This window comes from Vipera berus (assembly GCF_964194415.1).
Source record: "Vipera berus genome assembly, chromosome: Z".
Lineage (NCBI taxonomy): Eukaryota > Metazoa > Chordata > Lepidosauria > Squamata > Viperidae > Vipera > Vipera berus.
The window spans coordinates 90,257,901-90,285,583 of NC_138205.1; the positions used below are offsets into that span (position 1 = coordinate 90,257,901).

The following is a 27,683-nucleotide window of genomic DNA, read 5'->3' on the forward strand; positions in this document are numbered from 1 at the left end:
TTAAGGAATACATTTCAAAGGATTACATAATTAAAAAAATATTTACATATAGCAGATTGAATACAGATATATTCAGATCCATTAATTTCAGCATGAAAATTCAGAATTTTCATAAAACAACTGATGTATCAGTGTGGTAGCCTTCACATCTTAAATAGTTTTTAGATTAAGGTTTTTTATGGCTATATATTTTAGATATTCAACTTGTTATAAAGTTGGTAAGTTACAGAAGTAGAAGTAACTCTTCAAAATGGACTTGTTCTTAATCACTGGTTATGATAACTATTTGTTGATGGTATTTTGCAGCTACAAATGGTCATTCAGAATGCTTGCGGTTGTTAATTGGAAATGCAGAACCACAGAATGCTGTGGACATTCAAGATGGAAATGGACAGTAAGTTTCAAATAATTGTATCTAAAGTGAGGCAAGTTGCACAGTGGGATTATCCATTGCAGATAACTATGTAATGTAACTAAAAGGTGTATCATAACATTTTTAATGTATATATTAGTATGAGTTGTTATATCAAATGTTACACATTATATATTATTACATAATGTAATATAAATTACAGAACATAATTATTATTCTGATTATATACTGCCTTTTTGTGGCGAAATGAAATGAAAATGAAAATAGAATTAGGCATTTTTGTAGTTCTCTTTAAAGAAAACTTCACAGTCCAAAATAACATTGTATTACTAAAATAATAAAATGAACAGAATGTATAGTGACTTGGTACCCTAGTCCTTTTCATACTACTTTTTGGGGTAGGGAGGAAAAAAAAGCTTGATTCCTAGTGATTTCATGAATATGTTCATGTAGTTTTCTGGTAACACTATAGCAATGAAGGAAAAGTATTACTTATTCTGGGATAGTTTTGAGTTTTCCTGATCAACAACCATGATAATCTGCAGTGATCTCCCAACCAAATAGTAAAAGGCACCAGGACCTTTGGAGAAGGACATGATTTCTATCATTTAAATGTACAGGACTTTGCAGGTCTGACAACCCTTGGATTAGATTTCCTTGTATTAGTTCTCACTGCCTATTTAGGCAGGTTATGAGCATGATAGTAGAATGTTGTTATTGTACATTATATCATCTTTGTCTTTCAGGACTCCTTTGATGTTGTCTGTTCTTAACGGGCATACAGATTGTGTATATTCCCTCCTCAACAAAGGAGCAAATGTAGATGCCAAAGATAAATGGGGAAGAACAGCATTACACAGAGGGGTAAGAGAGACAACAGGTGTGTCCTCCTACCCCCACCCTGCTCTTTGCTTCAATAGGTAGCATTGCTGCAATTCCAACTAAGGTAACAGAAATATTACGTTGGATCCAGACTAAGCAGGTGTCTTTGAAATCGTAACTTCTAAATGCAATTGATTGTGCTAAAATGTATTGCAACTAACTTAGTCTAAACCCAGTTCTGTATTAATCTATATTATTCATAGTGAATGTATAAATCTTATATTTTTCATCCCTATAATTAAAAAAGTGTAATTTATATTACCACGGAAGTGTCCCTTCCAAAACAATTTTCTACTGTATCTTCAATGTATTACCTTATTCTTTAGAAATATTCCATCTGTATCCAACTTCATATTTTCATTACAATTAGTCTGGCAGAATATATTTTCTCTTATTTCAGATTCTCTTTGCCATCAGCCATAAGGGATTAAAGTGCTGTAATTGGCAATTTAGTTTCTAGGGAGTTACTGATAAGAAGGGAAAATAGACTACCAAGAGTTGGAATTAAATAGTAGGCATTGACAAACATACAGAAAATTGTTCTTAACACTGCTTGCATCTGTGAGATAGAATAAATTGCTAAATATGTTTTATTTTTTATTTCAGAATCTCACCATTTATGGAACTGATAATTTATAACATAAGGATATTGCCCAAAACTTCTTTATTTTCTTATATTAAATTCTATGTGGTATCCTAGGATGGGGAAAAGAACTAAAGCAAAACAAGAAAATATATTTATCAGAAAACAGAATGGACATTTATTAAAATGATACTTTTAGCAAACAATAATTAGACAAGAATCTTAATATTTAAGAGTACATTACTAAGGCAGTTGATGGGAAGCAATTCCATGCCTTGAATGTCAGGACTCAAGTTCATCTTAAACCTTTGTCCAGAGCAGGACAGGAAATTTGTCTAAAACAAAAGTATTTCTAAAGTTGGAGAACTGAGTTAAAGCTATACTTTTGATTTGATTATATATCATCTACAATTTAATGTAGATGTTTTAGTATAATCAGCCTGAATATAATTGTTTAGGTTTTAGCTCAGATGTGTATGAATGTATTTGGTTAAAGGCATGGTCAACCAGATAAACTATGGAACAAACTAGATTAATCGCAAGATCCCATCTGACTTTTTATATCCACAGCTGTCTAACTTTGCTCCACTATACTCTCTGAGCTTTGATTTTGTGTGTGTGTGTGTGTGTGTGTTTCAGTGCAGTAGAAGATCTTTAATGCAGTAACATCACCCTACGTAGATAATTAAAGGTCTACATGAAAATAGCCAAGCTCAGAAAGCACCAAGAACTCCATAGTTCTACCCTGAGCTACAAATATTCTCTTCTAGTGGTAGCTTTGCTTCTTTATTGATATAAAAACTAATAAACAACTATATTGCATATTAGTTTTTACATCAGAAAAGCAGCTGTAGTGAAATAGCTGAAAGCTGGTTGGATAAAACAGCATTTTTATTTTGTTATATCTACTAGTGCCTATATGCATAATGCACATTTTATTAATTTTTTCTCAGGCTGTTACTGGGCATGAGGAATGCGTAGAAGCACTGCTTCATCATGGTGCAAAAGCCACCCTACGAGACTGCAGAGGACGTACACCTATACATTTATCTGCTGCTTGTGGACATATTGGGGTATTAGGAGCACTCTTACAATCATTGTCACCTGGGGATATGATACCTGCTCTGACAGACAATCAGGGATATACATCATTGCATTGGGCATGTTACAATGGTAAGAAAAGAACTATTGTTTTGGAGGGAAGAAAATAAATTCCTAAAACGCTACAGGAATTTGAAAAGATTCTTGTCGAAAGCAGTTGTATGTTGTCAGGCGCTTACTATGTATATATGAAATCTCTCAAAATATTGTAAAGTGATTAGTCATCGAATATATAATCAGTAAATTTATAAAAAAGCAACCTATTATGAAGCTTAGGCAGATTTTTAAGTACCTAGAAGTAAAAGGAATATGAAAACCCACACATGTACAACCCCACTTTTGATTTCATCCCATAATTATTGCTGCTGAATATCTGAAATACATATGCACACACACATCCAAATAGTTATGAGCAGTGTGGTGGCCTAGTGATGAAGATGCTTGCCTCCCACACCACACGGAAGGTTGCGAATTCAACCCAAGGTAACAGCAGAAGTTTCTTAGGGAGCAAGAAATAAACATAAACATCTTTTGTGAACTGTATGGCGTCAGGAAGGTCATCCGGCGCATAAATGCTCAGCTCCATTCAGTTGCCCAGACTCTACCCCAGATTAAGGGATTACAGGGTTATAAAAAGGGATTTTTTTAATACCAGGATAGTTATATATTACAGCGAGTTATATGTATATATGTTCCTTAATAATAAAAAATGAATTGTATTATGTGCTTTCTCTGGTATTTAAAACTTTTAGGTCATGACTATTGTGTGGAATTTCTTTTGGATCAGGAACTTTTTCAGAAAGTGGAAGGAAATTCTTTCAGTCCATTACATTGTGCAGTGTAAGCAACTTCTGTGTGACCCCAAAATACTTCATTATATCTTTTATCAAACTTCGGTTGTGGAATTAATTTCTTTTAAAATTCTTTGATAGGATAAATGATAACGAGGGTGCTGCTGAAATGCTAATTGATATACTGGGATCAGGAATTGTAAATTCTACAGATGCAAAGGCAAGGTAAAGTTGGAAATACTATACTGAAGAAAAATACTAAGTATGTTAAAATACTTAATTCTGATAGTTTATTTAATCTTAAATTGATATTCAATAAAATGAATATAGCCAAAGAGATATAATTATGGCTCTAATATATAACAAAGATCATTGTTCATTGCCTTGAGTTTCTAACTATTTCTAGCCTTTTAGCTAGAGAGCCATTTTGATGTAGTGGTTAAAAAACTGGCCTGGAATCCAGGAGATTGTAAGTTCTAGTCCTGCCTTAGACATAAAAACATGGTGGGTGACTTTGAGCCAGTTGTGCTCTCAGCCCAATTCACTTCACCTCACAGGGCTGTTGCTGTTATAGGAAGAGGAAAGAGTTCCATATTGAGTTGTATATGGAAAAAAGGTGGATAAAAATATAACAAAATTCCAAACTTCAAATTCTGTCAATAAAACTGTATGATTTGCATCCAGAAGGCAATGGACATGATAGGCTTAGAAAAATCTCAGCATTTCTAGTGATATAAAAATAAAGAAGTGGTGGAAGTAAAATAGGGGCAAGAGAAAAAGATAAAGGAAAGAAGAAAAATTTAAAAAGAATCTTGGAAGATACTTTTCTGTATATTTTTGTTTTAGACAACTATCAGCCAATTTCCAATCTTTCCTTTGTGGGAAGATTGTGGAGAAAGTGGTTGAACTGCAGTTAGGCTGTTGGAAGAAATGCATTATCTGAGCCTGTTTTAGTATAGGACAGATAGTTTACTAGTTGTGCTTGACAATAATCTGGGCAAAGTCAGGATGAGGGTAATACATCCATTCTTGTGCTTCTTAATCTCTCAATAATTTTCAATACCATCAGTTATATCTTTCTGGATCAGTTGCAGGGGTTGGTAGTGAAGGCACTTGGTTGCACTGATCAGTTCCACTTGATATTGAAAGACCTGGCGAGATGGTGACCATGATCCTGTGCTTCTAGGTTACCCTAGGGTTTGACACTTTCCCTTTTCCCATTTAACATCTATATGAAACTGCTGGATGAAGTCATCATTTGGTTTGGGGTTCAATATCAGTATGCTGATGATACCCAGCCTTACTCTAGCCTAAGTAAGGGAGACTGTCACGGTACTGATCTAGTGACTAGAGGCTAGATGGGGAGAAACAGACTATGGCTCAATCTTGACATAACAGTGACTCCACCTCCCTTCTCTGACAGAGATATCTCCATTGTTGGTCTTGGATGAGGTTGCACTTCTTCATTTAAGACTGATGCACATTTAGGGGTCCTCCTGGAATTAAAGCTACTGTTCAAGGAGCAGGTATCAACTGTGGCTAGAAGGCCTTTCTACAGATATATCTTGTGCACTGATTGCATTTTTTTTGGCCTGCAGATAGTCATTCACATTTTTGTCATCTCACAACTGGAGTACTGCAGTGTGGTCTATATGGAATCTTAAATTGCAGCAATACAAACAGTAATGGGCACTTCTCGTACTCATGTGTCACCACTACTATATGAGCTAAATTAGCTGCTAGTTGGCTGCTGGGTGCAATTCTAGGTGCTGGTTGTTACCTTTAAAACCTTTCATAAATAGGATCTGGTTACCTGAGGGAACATCTTTCTCCCATTGTTTATACACACACCCCGTTACATTTAGGCAGAGTGGATGTATTCTAGGTCCTTTCTATTAATTGCTCCCATCTTGTGGAATCTAGGCAGCATGCCTTTTCCGTCACAGTCCCAAAGAGATATGAATGGTATCCTCTCTGCTGATATTCAAAAATAATAATAATCTTAAAATCTTGCTTTGTTCCTAGGCCTTATATATAATTTACTGTTGTATTTTGTAAACTACCCAGAGTTGGTGAGAATGAGTGCTATAATATAAGTATTTATTCTGTATGTGAGCAACATGTGTTGCAACATTTTATAATTTTTCCTTGTTCTTCCCTTATGTTCCTCCAAATTCAAATTAAACTTTTTAGATATTTTTAAAGATTTATTAATATAGGCTCTCCTCCTGTATAAAATCATTGATTCCATTGTTTCTTGGTTCTAAGAACATGTTTCTTTTCCTTCTTAGAACTCCCCTCCATGCAGCAGCCTTTACAGATCATGTAGAGTGTTTACAGCTTTTGCTTAGCCATAATGCACAAGTAAATTCTGTAGATTCTTCTGGGAAGACACCTTTAATGATGGCTGCAGAAAATGGGCAGACAAATACAGTTGGTAAGACAAAAGCTAATTTTTATTATTGCTGTTAACCAATAATATATTACTGTAAAAAAACAGCATTGGGACCAAACATTTTAAATAAAAAGAACCTAGGTCAGCCCAGAAATTCAAGCAAACAGTATTTTCTATTTTCTTAATAACTGAATTGGATTTATAGCTAAAAATGTAAAGCTTTGTATAAGCATAGTGTTCCTTGAAGTAGAATCAACAAATCTGTGTAGCAAAATTCTGACAATCTGTGGATGACAGCAAAGAGACACAGGCAGTTCTGATTCTTTGCTACCATCTAATGGTCATTGTTGCTGGCCAGATCTAGTTAGTCCTACATAGAGTTGTGAAATTAGGAAAAACTGGTTAGACTTTGCTCAGAAGATAGCTGCCCAGCCTCTACTTAAAACTGTTACAGATCTTTCCATCAGCAAATTTTTACTTACAGTTGTACTTAAAAGTGAATCCTTTTGAATATTCAATATCTCTGCATAAATTTGACCCAAAACTATATGGCACACAAATATGTAGGTTGGAAAATAATCCAGTTACATATTTTAATGTGGCAAAATTATGGAATAATCTAGGATTATCATTTTAATGGGAAATTAAAGTCAGGTTTTTTAAAATAATGTAATGATAAGTTTGAGTGCGGGAGGTCCTGCCCTATTTAAAAAACCGAATTCTGGGTATATTCACCATCAAAATCAGATCTTCATAATTCAGAAATATGGAGGTATGCCATGGCTGAAACAAAACAGATTTCAGTGAATCTCTAAAAAACAGTTGCTGGAAAAGGTGACCAAATTATTTTCAAAGATTTTGGATTTGACCAGTTCACCATCATGCAGATCATGTACAAATGAAGGCAATTCAACACCATTGAATTCTCCAGGAATTCAACTAAGATCACATCAAGAGAAAAATGTGTAGTATTTTGGGAGATGTTTATCTGTGACTTGTACCAAGAACATACCACATTTTAGGCCATTGTGCAGAAATACTGAAACAAACTTTTACGCACCACTGTATAGTGAAGTAAACCTAAATATAGGTAGTCCTCAGTTTTCAGTGGTAATTGGGACCAAGAACTCTGTGGGTAAAATACAACACTATGTGATAGTGGCAATCTATGATAACAGTTCCAGTTGCAAATCATTAAGCGAATCCCACCCAGTTATGAATCATGATGACATGTGATTGCCATTTGCATCCTCTTGACAGCTTCCCCACTGACCTTGCTTGTTGGAAGCCAACACTGAAGGTTGCAAATAGCAATCATGTGACAATACGATGTTGTGGCCATCATAATCAGTTACCAAGCATCTAAATTGTAATCATATGACTGTGGGAACACTACAACGAACACAATTTTGAGGACCAGTCATAAATCTTTTCTTCTGACCCAAGGCATGCAGATGGCAATAGGTGTGAGCAGAGTATGTTTATTAAACAACTTGGTAATTTTTCCAAAAAACCTCAAGTCACAAAACCCCAAACTAGTAGACGGTCTGCAAGAAGTTCAATAAGTTAATCCCAAAAAACCAGATATAAAACTCAGACGACCAATGGAACATAGTCAATAGGTTGTTCTACAAGTTTCCAAAGACACATACACCTCATAAGCAAGTTCCACTAGACAGTCCAGGAGTCAGCCATCTTAAGTTCAAGTCCCAAGAACTGCAGAACTGATGAGACAAATCCAAACTTCATGAGAGCTGGGTACTGGAATCGCAGAGCTGAAGATGGTACGCGCTGATAAAGTGAATGGCTGTCTCCAACAACCACCCCACCCCATGCACCTGGTTAAATAATTCCAAATGCGGTGTTTTTCATTAGGAGGGACGAGATTGCTTCCTTGCGAGTAGCCTCTGTGCTTCCCTTTATTTCTCTCTTCATGTCCGTGGATTGGGTAGGTGTAGCAGCTGTTCTTCATTGGAGGCAGCCTGTTGCCACTCTAGAGCACTAACCAGTGCTATTTCTATTTCTTTTGCTTCTGTGAGTGGCTATTCCTCTGGTGGGTCGCTTCCCTCATGCTTGATGGTCCGAGGATTCTGTCCTCCTTAGCCACCAGGCTCTGTGAGTGCTCCTGGGAATCTATGGTAACCCTTATCTAATGACCCTGGTTTCAGTTCATCCTCATCATCAGAGCTAACAACAGATGGGGCCATCCCATTTCCTCTTTTAAAGTCTCATAATTTTGAATGGTAGCTGACCAAACAACAGGATGAACCAAGAACTACCTGTAGTTGCAATTTGTAGACCTTATTTCTGTTCCTACTTTCTGGTCGCAGTGCACAATATTTCCTGACTATTATCCCTATGGCACCTTTAATATATCTTAATATTAATTTATCCTATTTTTCATTTTCATAATTTCAGTTGTAGGATTAAATTAATTTTGCCTTTCAAGAGGCATTTGAAACACACAGTGAATATAGGAAGTCTACACATTCTGGTTAAAATGCCAGGTTTTTGAGATGTCAAAAAATCAGACCAAGATGGATCACTTCAGAATTCTTTCCACCTTTAATACAACGTAAAGTGTACAGCTCAATTGAAAAACAAGTTGAAATTTTTAAGGGGAAAAAATAGACATACAATAATGTGGTTGCATAAAGATACACATCCTTAAACTAATACTTTGTTTAAACATGATTTTATGACAGCATTCAGTCTTTTGGGGTAGAAACCTATTAGCATGGCATATCTTTCCTTGGGAATCTTTGCCCACTGTTTCTCGCAAAAGCGCTCCAAATCCAAAGATTGCAAGGGCATCTCCTGTCCACAGACCTCTTTAGGTCACCCTACAGATATTCTGTTGGATTCAGGTTCTGGCTCTGGCTGGACCATTTCAAAACTTTGGTCTTCTTCTGGTGAAGCAAATTTTTTTTGTTGATACAGCATGCTTCACTATAGGTATGGTATACTTTTGGTGATGCACAGTGTTGTTTTTGCATCAAACCTACTTTTTGGAATTATGGCCAAAGAAATTCTCATCGGACCATAATATGTTTTCCCACATGATTTTTGTCAGACTTGATATATGTTTTTGCAAAATTTAGCCGGGCTTAGATGTTTTTCTTTGTAAGAAAAGGCTTCTGTCTTGCCACCTTACCCCACAGCTCAGAATAATATGGGAGATTGTTGTCACATGTAGTAAGCAACCAGTGCTTACTAGAAATTCCTGCAGCTCCTTTAATGTTGCTATAGGCCTCTTGGCAGCCTCTCAGAGTACTTTTCTTCTTGTTTTTTTTCATCATTTTTGGAGGGACATCAAGTTCTTGGTAAGGTCACTGTTGTGCTATATATTCTCCACTTGTGGATGATAGTCTTCACTGTGTTCCATGGTATCCAGTACACTAGAATTTTTTGTACACTTTTCTTGATTAATACCTTCCAATAATAAGACCCTTCTGATGTTTTGCAAGCTCTTTGCAGACCATGGCTGTCAGAAAAATCCCACTAGAACAGCTGAATTTGATATATGGGCTTGATCAGAATCTTAAGGGAATGGAAGTGTGTATTGACTACAATTTAACATCAGTTTGAGTGTAATTGGTTAATCCCAAAGGATTATAAAGGATATGAACACCTATAAGCCACCTTATTCTTATTTTTTAATTTTTTCCTCATTAAGCAATTTTAGTTTGTTTTTCAATTGAATTGTATATTAAAGGTGAAAAGAATTCTAAAATGATTTATCTTGGTCTGAATTTTTTTACATTTTTTACATTTCAAAAGCTGGCATTTTAACAGAGCTGAATAGACTTTCTGTATCCATTGTTTGAATAATGAGCAATCAGCATTACAGAATAAAAAATAATTCAGAAGTCTTTCAAATTATTTACATATCAGAGCCATGAATAATCTCTGTTGATAAGAAATGAATTTTAGAGTATAAATGTATACCATGCAAGTGTTGACAAATTTAGCTTTTTAGTTAATAGAGTATTCTATTTTTTCCCCAGAGGTATTGGTTAGCAGTGCTAAAGCTGATCTGACTTTGCAAGATAAGTGTAAAAACACTGCACTACATCTGGCCTGCAGTAAGGTATATACGATTTTCTGATTTGAAGCTTCTGTGATGTATTGCTGCTGCTGTTCTTGTAATTTTTTCTTCATAAATTAAGCTGCTCCAGACCAGCAGTGGCAGTACACCATTTCAACTGCAGTAGGAAGTAAATATTTCTTCTCTACAATTATATGTGGTGAGAATAGAAGGGATTCTTTCTGATTATTATTTCTTGGTCATAACAAGATAACGAGCGAGAAACACATTTTTAACAAGGATCTAAGGGTTTAATTTATTTTATTCCTGAACTATTTTATTTATATAACAGTTCCATTTCCATAAAACATATCTAGGCACTGGATTTGGCAAAAGGAAAAGCAGGATGATACCTCAATGAAAAGAAGCGAGAGAGGTTTTTTTTTTAGAAACAGGAAATATAGCCACTAGTGTAAAGACAAGTGAAGTATTATGTAGAATATTCAAAAATCTTGAGCCAGCCATGCACTCTATTTAATAAACTATCTAGTAGACCATTTTATTTCTTATTTGTCAATAAAATTCCAGCTATGTGTTCCTTGTGTCTAAATACATTTGTTATTGATTGTTTCAAGAGTAGAAGCTGATGTTTTCTAAGCCTCGAAAAAATAGATATTGCTTTTTTAAAAAAAGAGAAATAATATACCAGTCTTTCTTTCTCTCTCCTTTTAGGGTCATGAAAATAGTGCCTTGTTAATATTAGAGAAGATTACAGATAGAAATCTGATCAATGCCACCAATACAGCATTGCAGACGTAAGCAAATACTATTTGGTACAATATTATGCCATATTTTTGTAGTGAAAGATTAACCTTGGTCTCATGGCTGAGAGAAAACTCTTTCCCTTTTATTTTGTCATCTAAACAATAAAGAAGTTAACATTAGCTATTGTTTATAAACAGACTATAATAATCTATGGATTTAAAAGCTTTTTTCAGTGTCATTAAATCTAAGCAGTCTGTAGTGCAAATAATATAACAGATAGTGTTAATCATAAACATTTAGATACAAGTAGATTTAAATCCAAAATGCCTAATTTCATGCAATATAGATTCACTATTTATAAATTCTCACTATTAACTCTGTAGATATATAACAAGCAATTTATATATCTGCTTTATATTTATGCTTATTTATTTATTGGTTACAAATATATTTATGCTTAAAACATGCAGTCATTTTTAGATAATTTATTCAAATGAATTGAGAATTGTTCTTGCTCTAGAAATGCTTTTTGTTACAATTTGCATCCAAATTTCTAGTGCTAAGGATACAAAAAAGAAATGCTAGCTATAAAAGATTTCTGTAGATTGATTCTTGTGTACTTTGTTGATTTTTTGTTGCAGTATTTTCATATGTTGTGGGTTTTCTCCACAGGCCTTTACATGTTGCTGCACGAAATGGATTAACAGTTGTAGTTCAAGAACTTCTGGGGAAAGGAGCAAGTGTACTTGCAGTGGATGAAAATGGTAAGTGGATGAAAACAGGATGAACTCCAGTCTAATCATGGCAAGCCAAATGCTGCTTAGAAGTCTACTTTGAGGCTCACTATTTTTAAATAGGATGGCTTGAATTTGTCATTACAATTGGGATTCATCCATGAATGTAATGGTTCCTTTGATGGTTGCTATAATGTGAATGTAGTAAATTTATTGCAAATATTTTCTCCCATATTTTTAAATAGTTATACAAATGACATTTCTTTAAAAAGATACTGAATAAGTCCATGCCAAATTATAGACTTTTTCTCTATTGCTTTAGCAGCAATCTATGAATGGATTTATAAATAAATCTTACCAAATATGTGTTTCTTAAAGCTAAGGATGAAGGAATTGGCATTTGAGAAGGTTGCTTATCAGCATCCCATCCCAACTGCACCTTTTGTTGTTGTTCACAGATATTTTGTCTTTCTATATATATTTGCTTGAGAGAAAAACAGTGTGATATTCTGTAAAGAAAGAATATTTGATGTCCAAGGGGCTGTTTTATGGCTTGAAATATAATATTTTTAGCATTTCCCAAAATGTCATGAAATTGCATTTCCAGTTTTCAGTAGAAATGAGTTTAGTGGCATTGAAAAGGTGTTCAGGATGTTAAATAATCTTTTGGCTATTACATGTTACCCATTATTTAGGGTATTTTAATCACCAACTTGTCAAAGTTGTTTCTAATATCTTGGTTTAGTTGTAATAGATTGTGCATCTTTCACATTAGAAGTTCTGATTCATTTCTATTTTTAATGATTTTTAATGATTTCAGGAATATGGTGCTAATGTTTTTCCGAGGTCTGCCCCCATAATTATTTACTTTAAAAATGCAAAATTATAATGCAGTCAGAATAATCATACATTTGTTTTTTAAGCATAAAAATGCATTTTGCTTTTACATACACTGACAGGACTGAAAGAAAATAAAATTACTACATTTCTCTTGTCTCTAGGTTATACACCAGCATTGGCCTGTGCTCCCAATAAAGATGTGGCTGACTGCTTGGCTCTCATTCTGGCTACAATGATGCCTGTTTCATCAAGCAGCCAAATACCTTCTCTTACATTTAATTCCATTAATCATTATACCACTAGTTCAAAAACAGTCACCTTTGATTCTTCACCAATTACCCGAAGTGAACATAGTTCTTATTGTAGTTTCAACAACATTGGGAGGGAAGATGGCTATCCATATACAGAAGAAGATGAACTTAATGACTCAGATTCTGAAACATATTAAAAAGCTTCATTAGAGGTCTGAAAAGTGAACTTACTTGCTGAATTTCCAGTTTGTTATTGGAGAAAGCAGTCTTGCTTAATACAAAAAAAGGATAGCCCAAGGAAAATATAACGAAAGTATGGGGACACAACAAAGAATATGACTCAAGAGATTTTTAAAAGCAGGTTATGCAAATGAAATGGTTGGAATCTGTGGTGAAAATAGTTACCTAGAATGTTATTTAATTGCAATGTATTGGTTTCAGTGAATAATCCCAATAAGGCTGTGCATCTTTGTATAAACAAATATGCAATTATACAACAAAATGGACAATACATTCAAATCTTAACTACAAAAAACTAAGATCATTTTGAAGGCAATAATTGAGTTTGGGACAGGAGGCATTGTTTATGCTGCAAATTGCCAAAGGACCAAATAACTTAAGACTTTTTTTAAATTTAAAAAACCCTTTTTGAGAACACTTGAACAGCTTAAATAAGTAATAGTCTTAACCATCCCTTAAATTACAACTAGTAATTAATCTCAGATTGGTTTTAACTGTTGATTTGTCGTTAATCATCTGATATCCTTCCAACACCATTAAATGTACCATAAAAATACAGCTTTTAATTTGTTAGGCTCTTAAGGTATTAAAATTGTTACTAGCTGAATCAGGAATTGTCAAGGTAAAATTAGTACAATAACAGCAATGTAGTAAATCACTGCCTAGCTTTTATTTATCACACAAATAAAAAAAGAGAGAGGGATGCAAAGATACACACACAAACAAACACACTGACAGGAATTCTTTGAGTAAGTCAAACTGCATCAAAAATAAAACTGCAATATCCTGATACTTTGTTAGACGCCTTATAAGAATACTATTTCTTACAATTCACCCAATGTTTTACTAAATTTAGTGAATGATATTGGTGCCTCTATTTGTGTACATATAATTAAAATGTTTTTAAGGCTAAGAATATGACTGAAGTTAATATGATAAAATATTGTTACTCTGTTACCAAAAAGGTACAGTGTCGGATTTTGGAAACATACAGAAGTGCTTCATTTATAATTTTTCAAATGATGCAGATCTTTCTGTTACAGTTAAAAACTTTACCTGTGTTTGTCTAATTTATAATATGCTCCTGAAAAAAACTACAAATGGAAGAATGGCATTTTCCCCTCGAGTTGTTTTGTTAAAATAGAAGTATTTATTTGGTTCTGCTTTAATTGAAAAACAAAACTAATTATTACTTGCTTTGGTTATGTACATGTGAGACTATCTTGCTTGATAAGGTTATAGCAAATGGATCCCTATCTTTTATCTTTTTTTGTATTGTGAAACTGGAAACCTTAATACCATTGTAAACTATCAGCTTGTTTTCTGAACATAGTGTGAAAACACAGGACAGTATTTTGATCTATTTGATAATTTTGTGGGTTTTTGAAGAATTAATGAGCATGTACATAGAAATAGCATTTGCTTGAATACTGTACTTACCTGCACTCCTTTCAGTACATCAAGATTCCTGTGTATATTTTACAGAGTATAATAAAATCCAAATGTGAGAGTTGTATTTAATGAACAATTTATGTATCATTATGGAGTATTGAGAATTAATTCAAATTTATTGTATTGAAACCTCAGATTTATAAATCTTATTGTGCAATGCTTTTTAATTTTCTTGATTCTAAAGCAATAATTAGCTTAACTAGTATTTGAATTAGCAGTAATTCAGATATTTATATGTTTTGGAGACCTCATCTTTTTATTTTAACTGGATTTAATTTCTAAAAGAATAATAGATATTGGGCAGTTGAAAATATTGAAAGTCGAGGTTTCCTTTTCTGTATCACTTTATATACATAATGTCTAAAATGGAAAAGATGTAAAAGTCTAGTAATTAGCTGAGTATGAATATGCTCTTCATAAGACTTCCTTTTTACTTCACAATTAAACCTGAAGCTATCAACTTCTGGAACACTTGAATAATGATGAACTATGAGGCATTTGGTTACTTGTTTTAGTCAAAAATCAAATCATTGTCTTGTATTTTTCTCAAAATCTTTAGGCAGGCAAAAGAAAAACACAATAAAACAGTAAAGTCATATTTACCCTATTTAAATAATATCCTCCAATAGCTTTCATTGATCGATACATCAGCAATTAACAACAAAATAGAATATATGTTTTAAAAAGATGCAATTCTATTCAGATCCTTATAAATCAACCCAGAGCAGCTAAAATCAACTAAAATTGATAAATAATGTATTCCTTATTTCTTCATTTAGATCTGATTTTTCTGGTCCAATATGGTTAGGACATAGTGTCTTTTGGAATATAAGCGGGAAATACAAGGAGGGTAGACAAAAGTTAACTCTTCGATAATTTAGAAGATTATATCTGATACACAGTTCAGACAAAAGTTATCCTGGAACCAGTAAAACAGTAATGAGTACAATATTTGCAAAGAATAAAAAATACTGTAATATATTCCAAAATTTAATACTAATTTTGCTGTAAAAGACAGTATATGAAACAACATAAAACTCATATTTGATATGCTTCATATTGCAGATGAAGAAGTCTTAGATCTGAGGTCCTAGGCAAATCTCCCCTCTCATTTGAAATACAAATACACTGTTCCTCCTTGACCAATACATCAGCATCTTATAGTCCAGTTTATATCCCAAGATGCCAATAATGCACTGATTTTAGTTTGTTCTAGGGAGATCTACTCAAGTCAGTTTCCTACCTACAGTCAGAATATGTCAGAACAAAAGCGGTTGAACAAAAGGTGACACAGCTTTTGAAATGAATATGCTTCTATAGTAAAGAATCCTTAAGTGCTTTTCTATAATGAATTGGATATAAAATAAAAGCAGAAGTTACACTCGACATTTGCTACAGTGCAATAGATGTCTCCTGCAAAGGTTCAGTCAGTCCTGTTTAAAAAAAAGTGAAGTTTCCTTTAGTCCTAAGAAAGTTCAGTTGTGCTTAATATGTATACCTTGGAAATGGTGATTTTATGTTTACATTTTATATCCTTCCCTCCACAAACCTCATGAGTTCTCAAAAAAAATAAAAGAGGTTATCACTAAATATTGCAATAGTTTTGAGTACAGTTTTATTTGTATTCTAAAAAAGTGAATGACTCTATTCAAAATTTAATAAAAGAATAATGTATTTTTTTTAACCATGAAATCCCTTTATTTGGGGTGGAGCTGAGCCAGATGCCCTTCCTGATGCCTAGGTGTAATTGCTATTTAATCTTTGTGCCCTAATAGAGAAACTTTTATTGCGGCCTAGGATTGAACTCTCAACCTTCTGAATGGGAGGCAAGCATCTCCAACTGTAGACCACCTTGCTGCTCAGAAGAAGAAGAATGTATAAGTCCCTGATATTCTTGGTAGGACCTTAAATGTCTGGATCTCAAAATGGAAATCTGAAGGGATTTTTTTTTTCAAAACAAAAATAATTTTTTAAAATACCAGCGAATTACTGATTTTCTTCATTTTGCTCTAAACTTTGTCTTATTTTTGTCTAATAGTTGTATTTGCAATGTTTTATTTAATCCTGATGTCTGAATGTTAAAGATGGATATCATTTTATTCAAGAGGATTTCCAAAATTGAGTGCAGTGTTTTAAGCTGTATAACTACACAAAAATATTTTTAAATGTGAAGATAATTTTCTTTAGTCCAATTAACCTATTTGCTTAATTACAGGTCAAGTACTACCTTAAGTTTCTCCCCAAAATTCTATTGTGCTGCTTTATCATGATGGAAAGGTATTCCAGTGAGGGATAAGTGAAGAATCCTGAGAGTTGGCATGAAGATTATCCCAGCTGCCCAGCTAAAGCTAGCAATACATATGTTTGGCAATAGCAATACAGGAAGATGCTGGGGATGGATGATAACTTTAGTTACAATGGTAAGAGTATCATTACATATAGTACAGGAGATTGCAGTGATAAGCCATTCTTATATTTTATCAAGAATGCACGACATTCTGAAATAATTGATGGTACTATAGTGCTAAATGGCAGGCTCCTTGGGTGGGATGGCATTCAACAAGCTATCAAGGAAAAGCTGAGGTACTTTTGGACATCTAGACTTGGTGTTTATGACATGTCTGAATAAAGCTTTTGGGATATCTAATTGCTAATGCTGCCAATCAGAAAAAAATAAAAACTGCAAAGACAAACGGAGTATGGCAGGTAAGAAACATGAGTACAGCAGAACTCAACACAGAGATGAAATCAATTGCTAAATGTTGCATTTTAAGTATTCGCAAATTGAAATGACCCTTGAAGTCAGAAAAATACTGTTTACTAATTAGGATCCAACAGTCAAGGAACAATATTAGTAATAGTAAAAACCATAATTAAGAATTACACTGCAGATTGATACTTGTTACAGTAGCAATAAAGGTCTTACAAATATATTCAGATTCTGTGATGTGTCTACAACTACAAAAATAAGTACAGTGCAGGCAATGGTTGTCAGACCAGTCCAAGAATGGTCCCATTCCTAAACTTGAAGGCTTCAGAAAAGGGCAGTTTGGAGTTATGTCTGGATTTGTACCAAAGATATACTTGCTTCCAAATGTAAGATATTAGAGATGGCACATTCTGCTGCATTGAAGCCATACCTGTGAAATACTCTAGGCATTTTGAAATAATTCAACTTTAATCATAGTATGTTCCGTGTACTGTGTATCTGTAATAAAGGTCCAAAAGCTTTGAATAATTACATCACAGAATATTTATTTGGTTCTTGCATATAATTTTGAGACCTTATATCAAATATTATTTTTGTCCCTCTCATACCAACGTCCATAAAGGCCAGCTGTTATTAAACCAGAAGATCCTCCTGTTTTGTACATGACATAGGAATTTTTTTCCCAGCCCAAATAGTCAGGAAAGTCTAGAGTGACCCCAGATCTTAGCAAGAGAGGAAAGATAAAAGTAGTACTGAAATTTCCTCGGAGCTGAAAATCTATTAATCCAGAAGCCTCTGTGATTTCTTGCCCACAGGTAGAATAGTTAAGTCCACCACATTTCACTAATACACAGGCTTGAACATAGTATGTTCCATGTACTGTATGCAAATCATCAAAAACTCCTAAAACATAAAGTTCATTTGTTTTTTCTAACCGCTTATAGATTAAATTACAACAAAGCATATTAGAACAAACTTCTATATTTCCTTCTACATTTAGTATGGGTATTAAGGTAAAATTATCATACATCATTATTTCATAAAATACTGGTAAAAATTCTTGGGATAGCTTTTCTTCTATTTCACAGTCAGTTTCTTGGTCCTTATGGCAAATCTGTTTCTCTGTATAAAAATTCAAAGAACTCTTTTGACCGTTGTGGGACATTGCATTGTTTTCCATATTAGTTTCATGATCTGATGTAGTAACTGGGATTTGTACAACTAAAAGTTTCCCATTAATGCTTTCCATATCATAATAAGTGAAAGATTTTGATGGTGTATATATACCACTACCTGTCATACCAAAGTCAGGATGATGGATATTTGCTGCCAAAAGATTTATTTTAAAAGCAGTTGCAAAAGCTTGTTGAAATTCAATAGCAGACAAAAGTGGAAGTTGATTCATCCATGCAGTGGGATATGCAACCTGAGTTATGTTGTATTGCTTTATAAGGGTTACAGCTGGCTCATAAAATAGAATATCAAAGCAAGTAAAGATTCCAAATCTGCCTGCAAAAGGTGTATCAAAAATCGTATAATCAATCTCTGGTGGAGTATTAAAGGCATACTCAAAATATAGGTTTTGTTTTCTGTATCTGGCTATGAGTATGCCATTGTCATTAAATACTACATTAGTATTAAACTGATATCTTCCATCTGGTGGACAGTGGGGATCACTTTGCATGCAGGGCTCTTTAGTTCCTAAATTTACAACTAAAAACATTTGATTTTTCAGCGCCATACAGCTGAGTCGATGCAGAACCTATAAAAGCAAAATATTTTTTAAATTAGAATGCTATCTTATAAAAAAAAGGACTGAGCTACAGTATTGTGTTAACTGGCTATTGAATTAGGTACAATTTTAGCCTTTAAATAATTTTTATTTGGAAGAGTGCATTACGAATGTAGAGGAAATAAATTAAAATAATTAAAGAAATTACCTCAGTGTCATTGAATAAGTAAAATTCTTTGCATGGATTCCATATCAGAGAGTCCAGGTTTGGAATGAAATCCAAGTAAGGATAAAGGGATGCTCTTGTGAAGTTGAAACCCTGAATTCCATCTTCAGGAAAGATAATTATTTGGGCCCCCTAATAGTAACAAAAAATATTTATCAGCCAAAGGCTAACTGAAACAAAATGATATTAAATAGCAATGCTTTAATGCATATAATTGCTTTCATTAAAAATAATTTCATAATTAAAGGAATATAGACAAATTAATAGATTGTATTTGTGTTTCAATGGAAATTAAATGGACATTATGACTGAAACACACTAATTTTGGAAATGAACAAATCTATCTTTTGCACACATGGAATGCAACCATTCCTTCCTAAGCATTTTATAGGATATGTATAACAAACTCTTATAGAAAAGTATAATGCATCTTGTTTAACTATCACATTTTTAATTAATTAATAAAGGTGATCTAAGATTCTGGGAACTCAATAGAAATAAATCAAGATGATAGTCTCTTACAGTTCAAATATCTGAAGTCTATATTTTCTTAATGACTATAATACTACTACATAATACTACTGTATTATGATTACACAACTGAAGCTAATCCATTCACTGTTATTTAGGTCTGTGTCAATTTAGAAAATTGCGATAAGCTATTTCCAACTGACTTCCAATGGTAGTCAAATTTTACATTAAAAATGGCAAAGACCTGTTTTGCTGCATTAATTACTTGCTCTTCATAAATGTCTAGATTCCTCTTCATTAATTGTAATGCAGTGTGTCGATCAATGATGGCCGCTGGATTGGGATTCAAGATGGCATGATGTTCATATACAGCAGCAACATAATGTTTTCCTCTTTGAATATCTATGGAAAGAACTTGATGACCAAGAACAAAAAAGATGACACTTGCCATGAGCCTAAAATGAAAGCAGATGAATATGACCATTACTAATGACATCTTAGATCAGTAATGTTGAACCTTTTCAGCTTGCAATGTCAAAAATCCAGAAATTACCTAACTTGACTGCTGCCATCTAAATCCCTCTACTCCCAGGTCAGAAGAAAAACAATTTATAACAGAGATGGGTGGTGTGTAAATAAAATAAATGTAATTTTTTTTATTTGTCTCAGAAGAAAAATGCCTATCCAAGGGAGCTCCAGATCACATGATGCCTGGAAATTTCAGAGAATGCAATTGCGTGGCGTTGCAGCCTCCAAAAACAACAGGACAGCATGCCCCTTTCTTGTGTGCTTTTTGGGTGCTCTAGAGTCCAGAGGGTTTGGGGGGGGCATGTTTTACCTTATTTTTGTGTGACCTTTGGAGGCTCCAAAAATTCACATAAGAGCATCCAGCACTTTTTGGAAGCTTCAGAGGCCACACAAGAATGTGATATGCTCTTGTGTGGCCTCCACATTCTCTTTACCCTCGTCACATGAGACGGCCTGCTCTTGCACAGTCTCTGGAGCCTCTGAAAATTGTACAAGAACCTCCTGAGGTTTTTGGATGTTGCAGAATCTGCATGAGAGCAGGGCCCACTTGCTTGGCTTCCAGAGGTTTTGAAGGCTGCACAAAAGTACACCACATTCTCATCGGTCTTTAGGTATGTCACAAAAAATGGCGTGGCATGTCATTTGTGACCTAAGTGTCACAGATCTGCCATCAGTGCCCTAGTTTCCCCAGTCTTTTTCCACTTCATAAATCTGGGGATTTCATGTTGATTACATTAAGTTCACTAGATTGGAGAAGAGTAGCTAGTTATTAACTTTTAGTTTTTTAAAAATTAAGCTTCAGAAATCATTCTCCATTAGAATTCCAAACACAAAGATAATTTAAAGTTGCAACCGACAACATACAAAAATGATATCAAATGAAATTTAAAAGAAGTACAGCATGGAAATTATTTGCCCATTTCATAATGGACAGATCAATATTTAAATCAGTTGTCTTAATACATAAGTTATACAATAATATAACAAGGGAACAATAGAGCAGAACAGTTATTTTGGGCAAATATATATGTCACCTAATATTCAAATCACATTTTCAACCTAATGTTCTCCAGAAGGGTTGGGATTACAACACCCAGAATTTCAAGACAATGTGAGCCGAGAAACTTGACAGTTGTACACCCAACACCTCAGGAAGGCATTAGATTGGGAAATGCTACTGTAACAAATGTGATTATTACCATAAGGTATTTTTAGGCAAATTCTGGCTACACTGCTCTGGAAACAGATGTGCTCCTCTAAGAATGTTCTCTTCTGGTAATTGATTTACTTGCTCTATGAGAACAATTCAGCTGCTGTTTTAGGGAACACACAGAAGAGTTTGTACAGCTTAAATACAAGAAGAAATGTTCCTTTGTGCAAAGCCTATTAAAATGCAGATGCAGTTACTGTATGCAATGTAATATATGACTATACAGAAGAGCGATATATGATGTTATTCTGCCCAGGGAAAGAACATATTTTTATTTACTTGTTGCAATGCTGTGGAAGGCATGTAAGAAATATATACTATTTTTATGTATACTTTTTATTAAATTTTAAATAAAATAAACATAAAAGTAATGTTTTTATTAACACTTAAATGAAAAAACTATACTAATAGAAAATAAGGGAGAAAAAACAAGAAATCAAAGAAAAAGATGCAATAAAGGGAGGAAAAGTTAAAAAATAGAAAAGAAAGAAAAATATATATAAAGAAGTAGGAGTATATGCTATTTCATGAAACTTGTTAGCCCTGTGTCAGTGAAGCTGTTACTTAAGAAATCATCTTTTAGCAGCACATAGTGACTGAACAGAAAGAACAGCACTACACTATTACCAAGAACTATTCATAATTATATAATGATTGTCATGAAGACCTCCAGCATCAAAGACTTCTGGAAGAAAATAAAGGTGACATTCTATAAAAAAATTACTAGGATTCTAGCCAAAAATCTACAGATGTTGTCTTTATCTGTTAGGCCACACAATGGAAGAAAAATGGTGTTTACACTGTAGGAAAAAAACTGTACAGTTGAAAAAAATTAATTTCTTAATACAGATGTTTCTGGTTTCTAATGAAATTTATAAAAGAAGTTTTAATTATTGTGGATTTAACACTTAGTTAAAGTTCAAAAGAAGAAAATAGTTAAAATTCTTGTTTGATGAAAATGGAAATCTAACTCCAGTGACTTTGTAAGTTAGTGGTTCCTCTACTTTGCTATTCTTCCAACTTTATTGCATTCTTCCATTGATTGGATTTTGTGTCAGAGTGCAAACATAAGGATTGATCTCAAATTATTGGTGATACATTAGGATGACATCTGCTATTATGTAAATATCTCCCTGCATCCCAAGCTTTTAATAAATGCACTGAAAGAATATGAACAGAATGCATGGTTTTAACTGGAATTGTATGCAAATTCACATTCCAATTTTAACACTAACATGTTAAAAGTTTATTTCATGTACTAAAAGTTTTGATTCCGTGTGTGTGTGTGTGTGTGTGTGTGTGTGTGTGTGTGTGTGTAGATCTTTGGTCATTCGGGTTTTTTTCCCCACGTAGAATTGGAGGTATCAGGGCAACGTTTCGACGAAATCTCATCTGTCATCCTCAGGCTGGTGACTTCAGCTTCGTTCTTCTGGGAGAAGTGTGTGATAGTGGCTGTTTTTTCTTCTTTTTTAAACTGCCAGAGGGGGTGTGTTCTGTGGGTGGAGGCTTGGCTGTGTTCTGATGGGGTGGAGGTGTGCTCTGATTGGGTGGGGGCTTAGCTGTGTTCTGATTCGGTGGGAGTGTGTTGAATGGGGACTGTGTTCTGATTGGGTGGGGATGTGTTTTGAGTGGATGGGCTACTCTCAGCTGCCAGCCTTAGAAAAAAACCGAATGACCAAAGATCTACATACAAACACCCGCGAAAACCTCAGAAAACATTTATATTTATATATATATATATATATATATATATATATATATATATATATATATATATATATATATATATATATATATATATATATATATATATATATATATATATATATATATATATACACACACACACACACACACATACATATATATACACAATTTTATTTTCCCATTTCTTCCACAAGCAAGTCAACAAATATATCGCCATACATAAATGCATACACGTCCATTTCCCCTTTCACTGTATCCACCCTCCTCCTCTCTCTTCCCTCTTCTCTACTTTCTTTCTCCTTTTCTCCTTTCTTTCCTACTTCCCTTCTTCCTCTCCTCTCCTCTTTCCCTCACCACTCCCCTCCCGTTCTCCCCACTTCTCCCCTTTCCCTCCAACCTTCCTACTTTCTTCCCCCTCCTCTACTCTCTTCCCTCTCTCCTCTCCTTTCTTCCCTCCCATTCCTCTTCCAATACAATTCAGGGGTGATGTCCCAGCAGCTCCTCTCCTTGGATTTTCAATGTCTATATTAGGTATGATAATATCCTTATCTCCTCATTTTTCTTCCATCTAAATTAGTGTTAGCTGTCTTTTAAGCGTATTCTTTTTCACCCACTCATAAAATTTTCCCCAAATTTCATAATACTCTGACTCTGTCTTATCTTTAATTATCATTGTTAATCTATTTATTTCTGCACATTCCATTATTTTCCCGATCACCTCTTCTTCTGGAGGAGCTTTCAGTGCCTTCCAGTTTTCTGCAAACACAATCCTAGCTGCAGTGGTTATATGAATAATCAAATATGAGTTCTCTTTGCTACATTTCTCTGGTAAAATACCCAACAGGAATATTTCTGGTCTTAATTCTATACGTCGTTTCATCTTTTCTATCCATGATTTGATTATGTTCCAATAGGTTTTAGCTTCTGCACACATCCACCACATATGCTTCCTTATAGTAAATATGGAGAATCTGTAACCTTTTGAATATCATCAAGGATATATCAAAACAAGTCCAGCGAACATAACCCATAGGAAAGAACAATATCTACAGGTTTACAGACTTTGTGCCCTGGCATACATTTTGATATATAATAAATAAAAAATAACCCAACGATCACAACTAACAACAAAATGATAACTCTTACTTTTATTACTATTATTAATATTATTGGTAGCTAATCTTTTATGTTGTTGGAGACAAAACCTGATAATGATAATGAGTGATAAAGACAGGCTAAACAGTAGCTAAAATGGTAATTGTTCCCTGTAAGATGAAAGATAGAAAAATCAAGAGGCCAAATCTAACTGAAAAGTAACACATATTATATATAGTAAGCAGGTCTAGAAGGCTATATGCAAGAAAGTAAAAGTAGTAATGTAATGTAAACAAGTAAAATTGAAAAAAACATCTAAGGAGAAATATGGAAAATGTATTGTTGTATGTCACCAAGACGTTTTTAACATAATTTTGTCGTGCAGTTTTTTAAAAAAAAAAGCTGAATGACAATATATGCAGATAGATCTGTTTCTAATCAAAGAAGAACGGAAATTCTGGAAAACTTCAATAAAATTAAGTATATTGATTTAAATCAGATTTAAACCTGATTTAAACCTGCAGCATTATATTGGTCCTGCAGCACTATATTGGTAACAGCTTTCAGTTTTGTGAAAAACTTTCCTGTGTATTAATAATCTAGCTTTGTCATCTTCAGATTAATAAGGTACAAAATGTTATGGAAATCAACATTTATTGTTCAAATTAACTAAGTATTGGTAACTTAAGACCCCAGAACTTCTCTGTGGCATTTATTTTCCTTCCATTTGTTTTATACTTGTTTGTTGGCTTTGCTAGCTACCTCACAAGCATTCTGACTGGGGATTATAACTCTCTGGAGTAGAAGTGAGAGATACCTAATTTCCAATAAACTATCAAATTCACAGCATGGATTTAACCCCCCAGTCCATACTTGCTCCCACCCTTTTGACTCTGCAAACTTTTAAAAGCCTCTTGTTCTTCAGGCCTTGGATTACGAAATTTGTCTTTTTTTCTTGATATATTTTGTGTTTAAAAAATCTGTAAACTGTACAAAGTTGCTATGGAGCTGGTTGTCCTTAAAAATGAAATAATAAATCAAGTATCTGTTTCTCTTAAAAATATGTGTTGGGAGAATATGTTATTCTGAATTTCTTAGGTATCTAGTATACAATATACAGTATACAATACCTATTATCCAGATTTTAACCCCTAATTTTAGATTTACCCATTTCTTAAAATATTCTTCAAGCTTAGCATTTCAGGATAATTTATTTACAAATTTACAAAATTTACAAATATAAGCTGTTCTCATACACCACACTGACTGGGACCACGTTTTAGCAGGCAGTGGGTTGTCAATTTATCATCCAGGATTGTGCAGTCAGAAAAATAAGTCAAGTTAATTGCTTAAGAAAGTCAGAAAACACGTTTTCATTGGGATGTACACCTTCTTTACTGTCACATATTGCATTATATAATTGCTGTTTTTGACTTCCACAGATCCCTAAAGAACATTGGACTTCCCGCTTTCCCAACAGATTGGCAAATCATCAAGGGAAGCGGGTTGGCACAAGCCGGCCAATCAGAAAGTTTTAGCTGATGCCACGTCCTCTTGTAACGTAACCATCCATCAAACTGAGCGAGCTGCCTGACATTCCTTGGGCTGCTCCGTTTCACAAGAATCCGTAAAGCCACGCCCACACGTTCTTTTAATGGCTGGCTCTTTTCAAGTCCTAGACTAGGTTTTTCCCATTGGTCAAGAGAAACGTACCTCAGCATAAATGGCGGGGCTATCGTCCTTTTCTCCATTCCCAGGAAGATTACCTCGCAAAATCTGAAAGGGATGGAGGAAGATGAACTTGTTAGTGGGGCTCAGCTCATCGCGGAGTCCCTAAAGACACAAGTAAGAGTGCTGCGTGACTCCTGAGTCTGGCTTCAGCCTGAACGGGGGAATGGAAAAGACCATTTCTAAGTACAGCGGGGGTGTCGAGTTGTGGAATAAAGAAGATCGCGGGGCTCCTGTTAGACTCCTCCCCTGCAAGGGCAAAATTTCTTGCTTGTGAAATTTAAAAAGAGATTCCCTTTGACGCGTTTTGTTTAACCTCGGTTTATTGAAAAAAATCACAAGCGAGTACATTCACACAATATACAAGATCAATACAAAGAAAGCATATTATGTTTATTGTGTGAATCAGGACAGAGTGGTGTTAAGTAAATGACACAAAACAAACAAGATTCGCCTTAGAACACCCACAGAAACTTTTGTGATATATCTGCCAAGGCAGGAGTCGTACATTTCGTGTTTATAGGAATTTGCAAGAAAACTACATGGTATTCACCTGCACCTATTCTAGAAAGCTCTTAATCTTTATTATTTTCAGTCTGAATATTTGTGGGATATCCATTTGGTGACTAATAAATGTTACAGTGGGAACCATATTTGATTTGCAGTCTAGGTGCTGCTGATTTTTTTTCTTACTTAATTCTGCAGAAGTGATTTGTAAACAAAGGAATTTATGTTTATTTTAAACTAAACTAAGCACTGTTGTTTCACTATTGCCTTTTACCCTGTCCTATTTTTATTTATTTTATTTATCTTATCTCTAAAATGTTGACCCTAACATACTGAACAGAATCCATAAGTTTAGATTTTATGGTCAATCGAAAATAAATAGTACTTAGAAAAGTAGATGCAAGAAAGAGTATTGTAGGGGAAATGGGTTCTTTTGAATTACAGACTCATTTTGTGATTAATAGGATATATCTCATATAATGTAATTATAACTAACCTTATAAAAATCAAGCATTTTAATATGCTAATAAGAATAGCCTGGATAGTGTCTGTGGCAATACTTGGAAACAGTAGAATAGAAGAAAAAGAACTGGAGAAGATAACAAAATATAGGGACCTGCGAGAATAGAACTGCTGTGGCAAAAATTATATATGCAAAGGTAGTTCCAATAGGCTCCTTGGGCGCAATACCAAAACAACTGGAGCACCATTTGAACACCATGGGCATTGACAAAATCACAATCAGTCAATTGCAAAAGGCAGTTTCCCTTAGAACAACTTACACAAATTCTAATTTTGCCTTGTGCACAAACCAACTTCAATTTGCCCTTGATACTCTCAGATTATATGAAATCCCAAATCAGGAGAGGGATAAGACATTAAAGACAATTGTTTAAATTAAACATATGCATTAAAATAAAATATTTATTTATTTCAGAAAATTGAGTATATGTTTGGCATTGTTGGTATTCCTGTAACAGAAGTAGCAATTGCTGCACAAGCAAGTGGAATTAAATATATAGGAATGCGCAATGAACAGGCTGTAAGTATTTCCTGGGTTAATTAATGTCTGCTTGCTCAATAACTATTTTATGCTAAAAGCTCATGTTACATAATCAGATAATGGCAGCACAGATGCAAACACTTTTATTTTATTTATTTATTGCTGAATTGCAACAGAAAAGTGGAAATTTCTACATGTCTCTGTCTTTAACAAAAGTGGTCTTTGCCAGGGGAAAGGGAGAGGATTCCAAGCTGAGCCATGCTGACTCAGGAATTCTGGGAGTTGAAGTCCTTGAGTCATAAAAGAGCCAAGGTTGCCTACCCCTGGTCTAG

General features: G+C 34.1%; 3 protein-coding genes across 6 annotated transcripts in view; 2 read left to right on the forward strand and 1 right to left on the reverse strand.

Annotated features, from left to right (window-relative positions):
* ANKRD28 (ankyrin repeat domain 28) overlaps positions 1–14,921 on the forward strand; it is a gene marked incomplete at its 5' end in the record, with an annotated part of 85,095 nt that extends 70,174 nt beyond the window's left edge. For 3 of the 4 annotated variants that reach the window (XM_081345085.1, XM_081345083.1, XM_081345082.1), the window contains 10 exons: positions 307–394; positions 1,120–1,237; positions 2,792–3,011; positions 3,692–3,779; positions 3,872–3,955; positions 6,022–6,167; positions 10,133–10,215; positions 10,885–10,967; positions 11,590–11,681; positions 12,653–14,921. In XM_081345085.1, the coding sequence (XP_081201211.1) occupies positions 307–394; positions 1,120–1,237; positions 2,792–3,011; positions 3,692–3,779; positions 3,872–3,955; positions 6,022–6,167; positions 10,133–10,215; positions 10,885–10,967; positions 11,590–11,681; positions 12,653–12,939 (1,289 nt within the window). In that variant the 3' untranslated portion in view covers positions 12,940–14,921. The remainder of the gene's footprint in view (positions 1–306; positions 395–1,119; positions 1,238–2,791; positions 3,012–3,691; positions 3,780–3,871; positions 3,956–6,021; positions 6,168–10,132; positions 10,216–10,884; positions 10,968–11,589; positions 11,682–12,652) is intronic. The other variant, XM_081345084.1, reaches the window with a different exon arrangement.
* A 2,745-nt stretch (positions 14,922–17,666) lies between these two features.
* On the reverse strand, positions 17,667–26,004 carry BTD (biotinidase). The gene is made up of 4 exons (XM_081343849.1): positions 25,827–26,004; positions 19,818–20,028; positions 19,085–19,234; positions 17,667–18,906 (listed from the first exon to the last, which is right to left on the reverse strand). The coding sequence occupies exons 1-4, from the start codon at positions 25,862–25,864 to the stop codon at positions 17,725–17,727; spliced, it is 1,581 nt and encodes a 526-aa protein (XP_081199975.1). The 5' UTR covers positions 25,865–26,004; the 3' UTR covers positions 17,667–17,724.
* The window catches only part of HACL1 (2-hydroxyacyl-CoA lyase 1), a 31,021-nt gene continuing 29,034 nt past the window's right edge, over positions 25,697–27,683 (forward strand). The window contains exons 1-2 of the mRNA XM_081343848.1: positions 25,697–25,958; positions 27,286–27,390. Of these exons, the coding sequence (XP_081199974.1) occupies positions 25,899–25,958; positions 27,286–27,390 (165 nt within the window). The 5' untranslated portion in view covers positions 25,697–25,898. The remainder of the gene's footprint in view (positions 25,959–27,285; positions 27,391–27,683) is intronic.

What these genes read in the sequence shown, in the direction of transcription:
- BTD (XM_081343849.1), bottom strand. Translation starts at nt 25,864, where the DNA reads ATGGAGAAAAGGACGATAGCCCCGCCATTTATGCTGAG. An exon ending in GCCCCGCCATTTATGCTGAG is followed by an intron (nt 20,029 to 25,826) that starts GTACGTTTCTCT and finishes CTTTCATTTTAG; the next exon opens with GCTCATGGCAAGTGTCATCT. An exon ending in ACTTATTCAATGACACTGAG is followed by an intron (nt 18,907 to 19,084) that starts GTAATTTCTTTA and finishes TTGCTTTTATAG; the next exon opens with GTTCTGCATCGACTCAGCTG.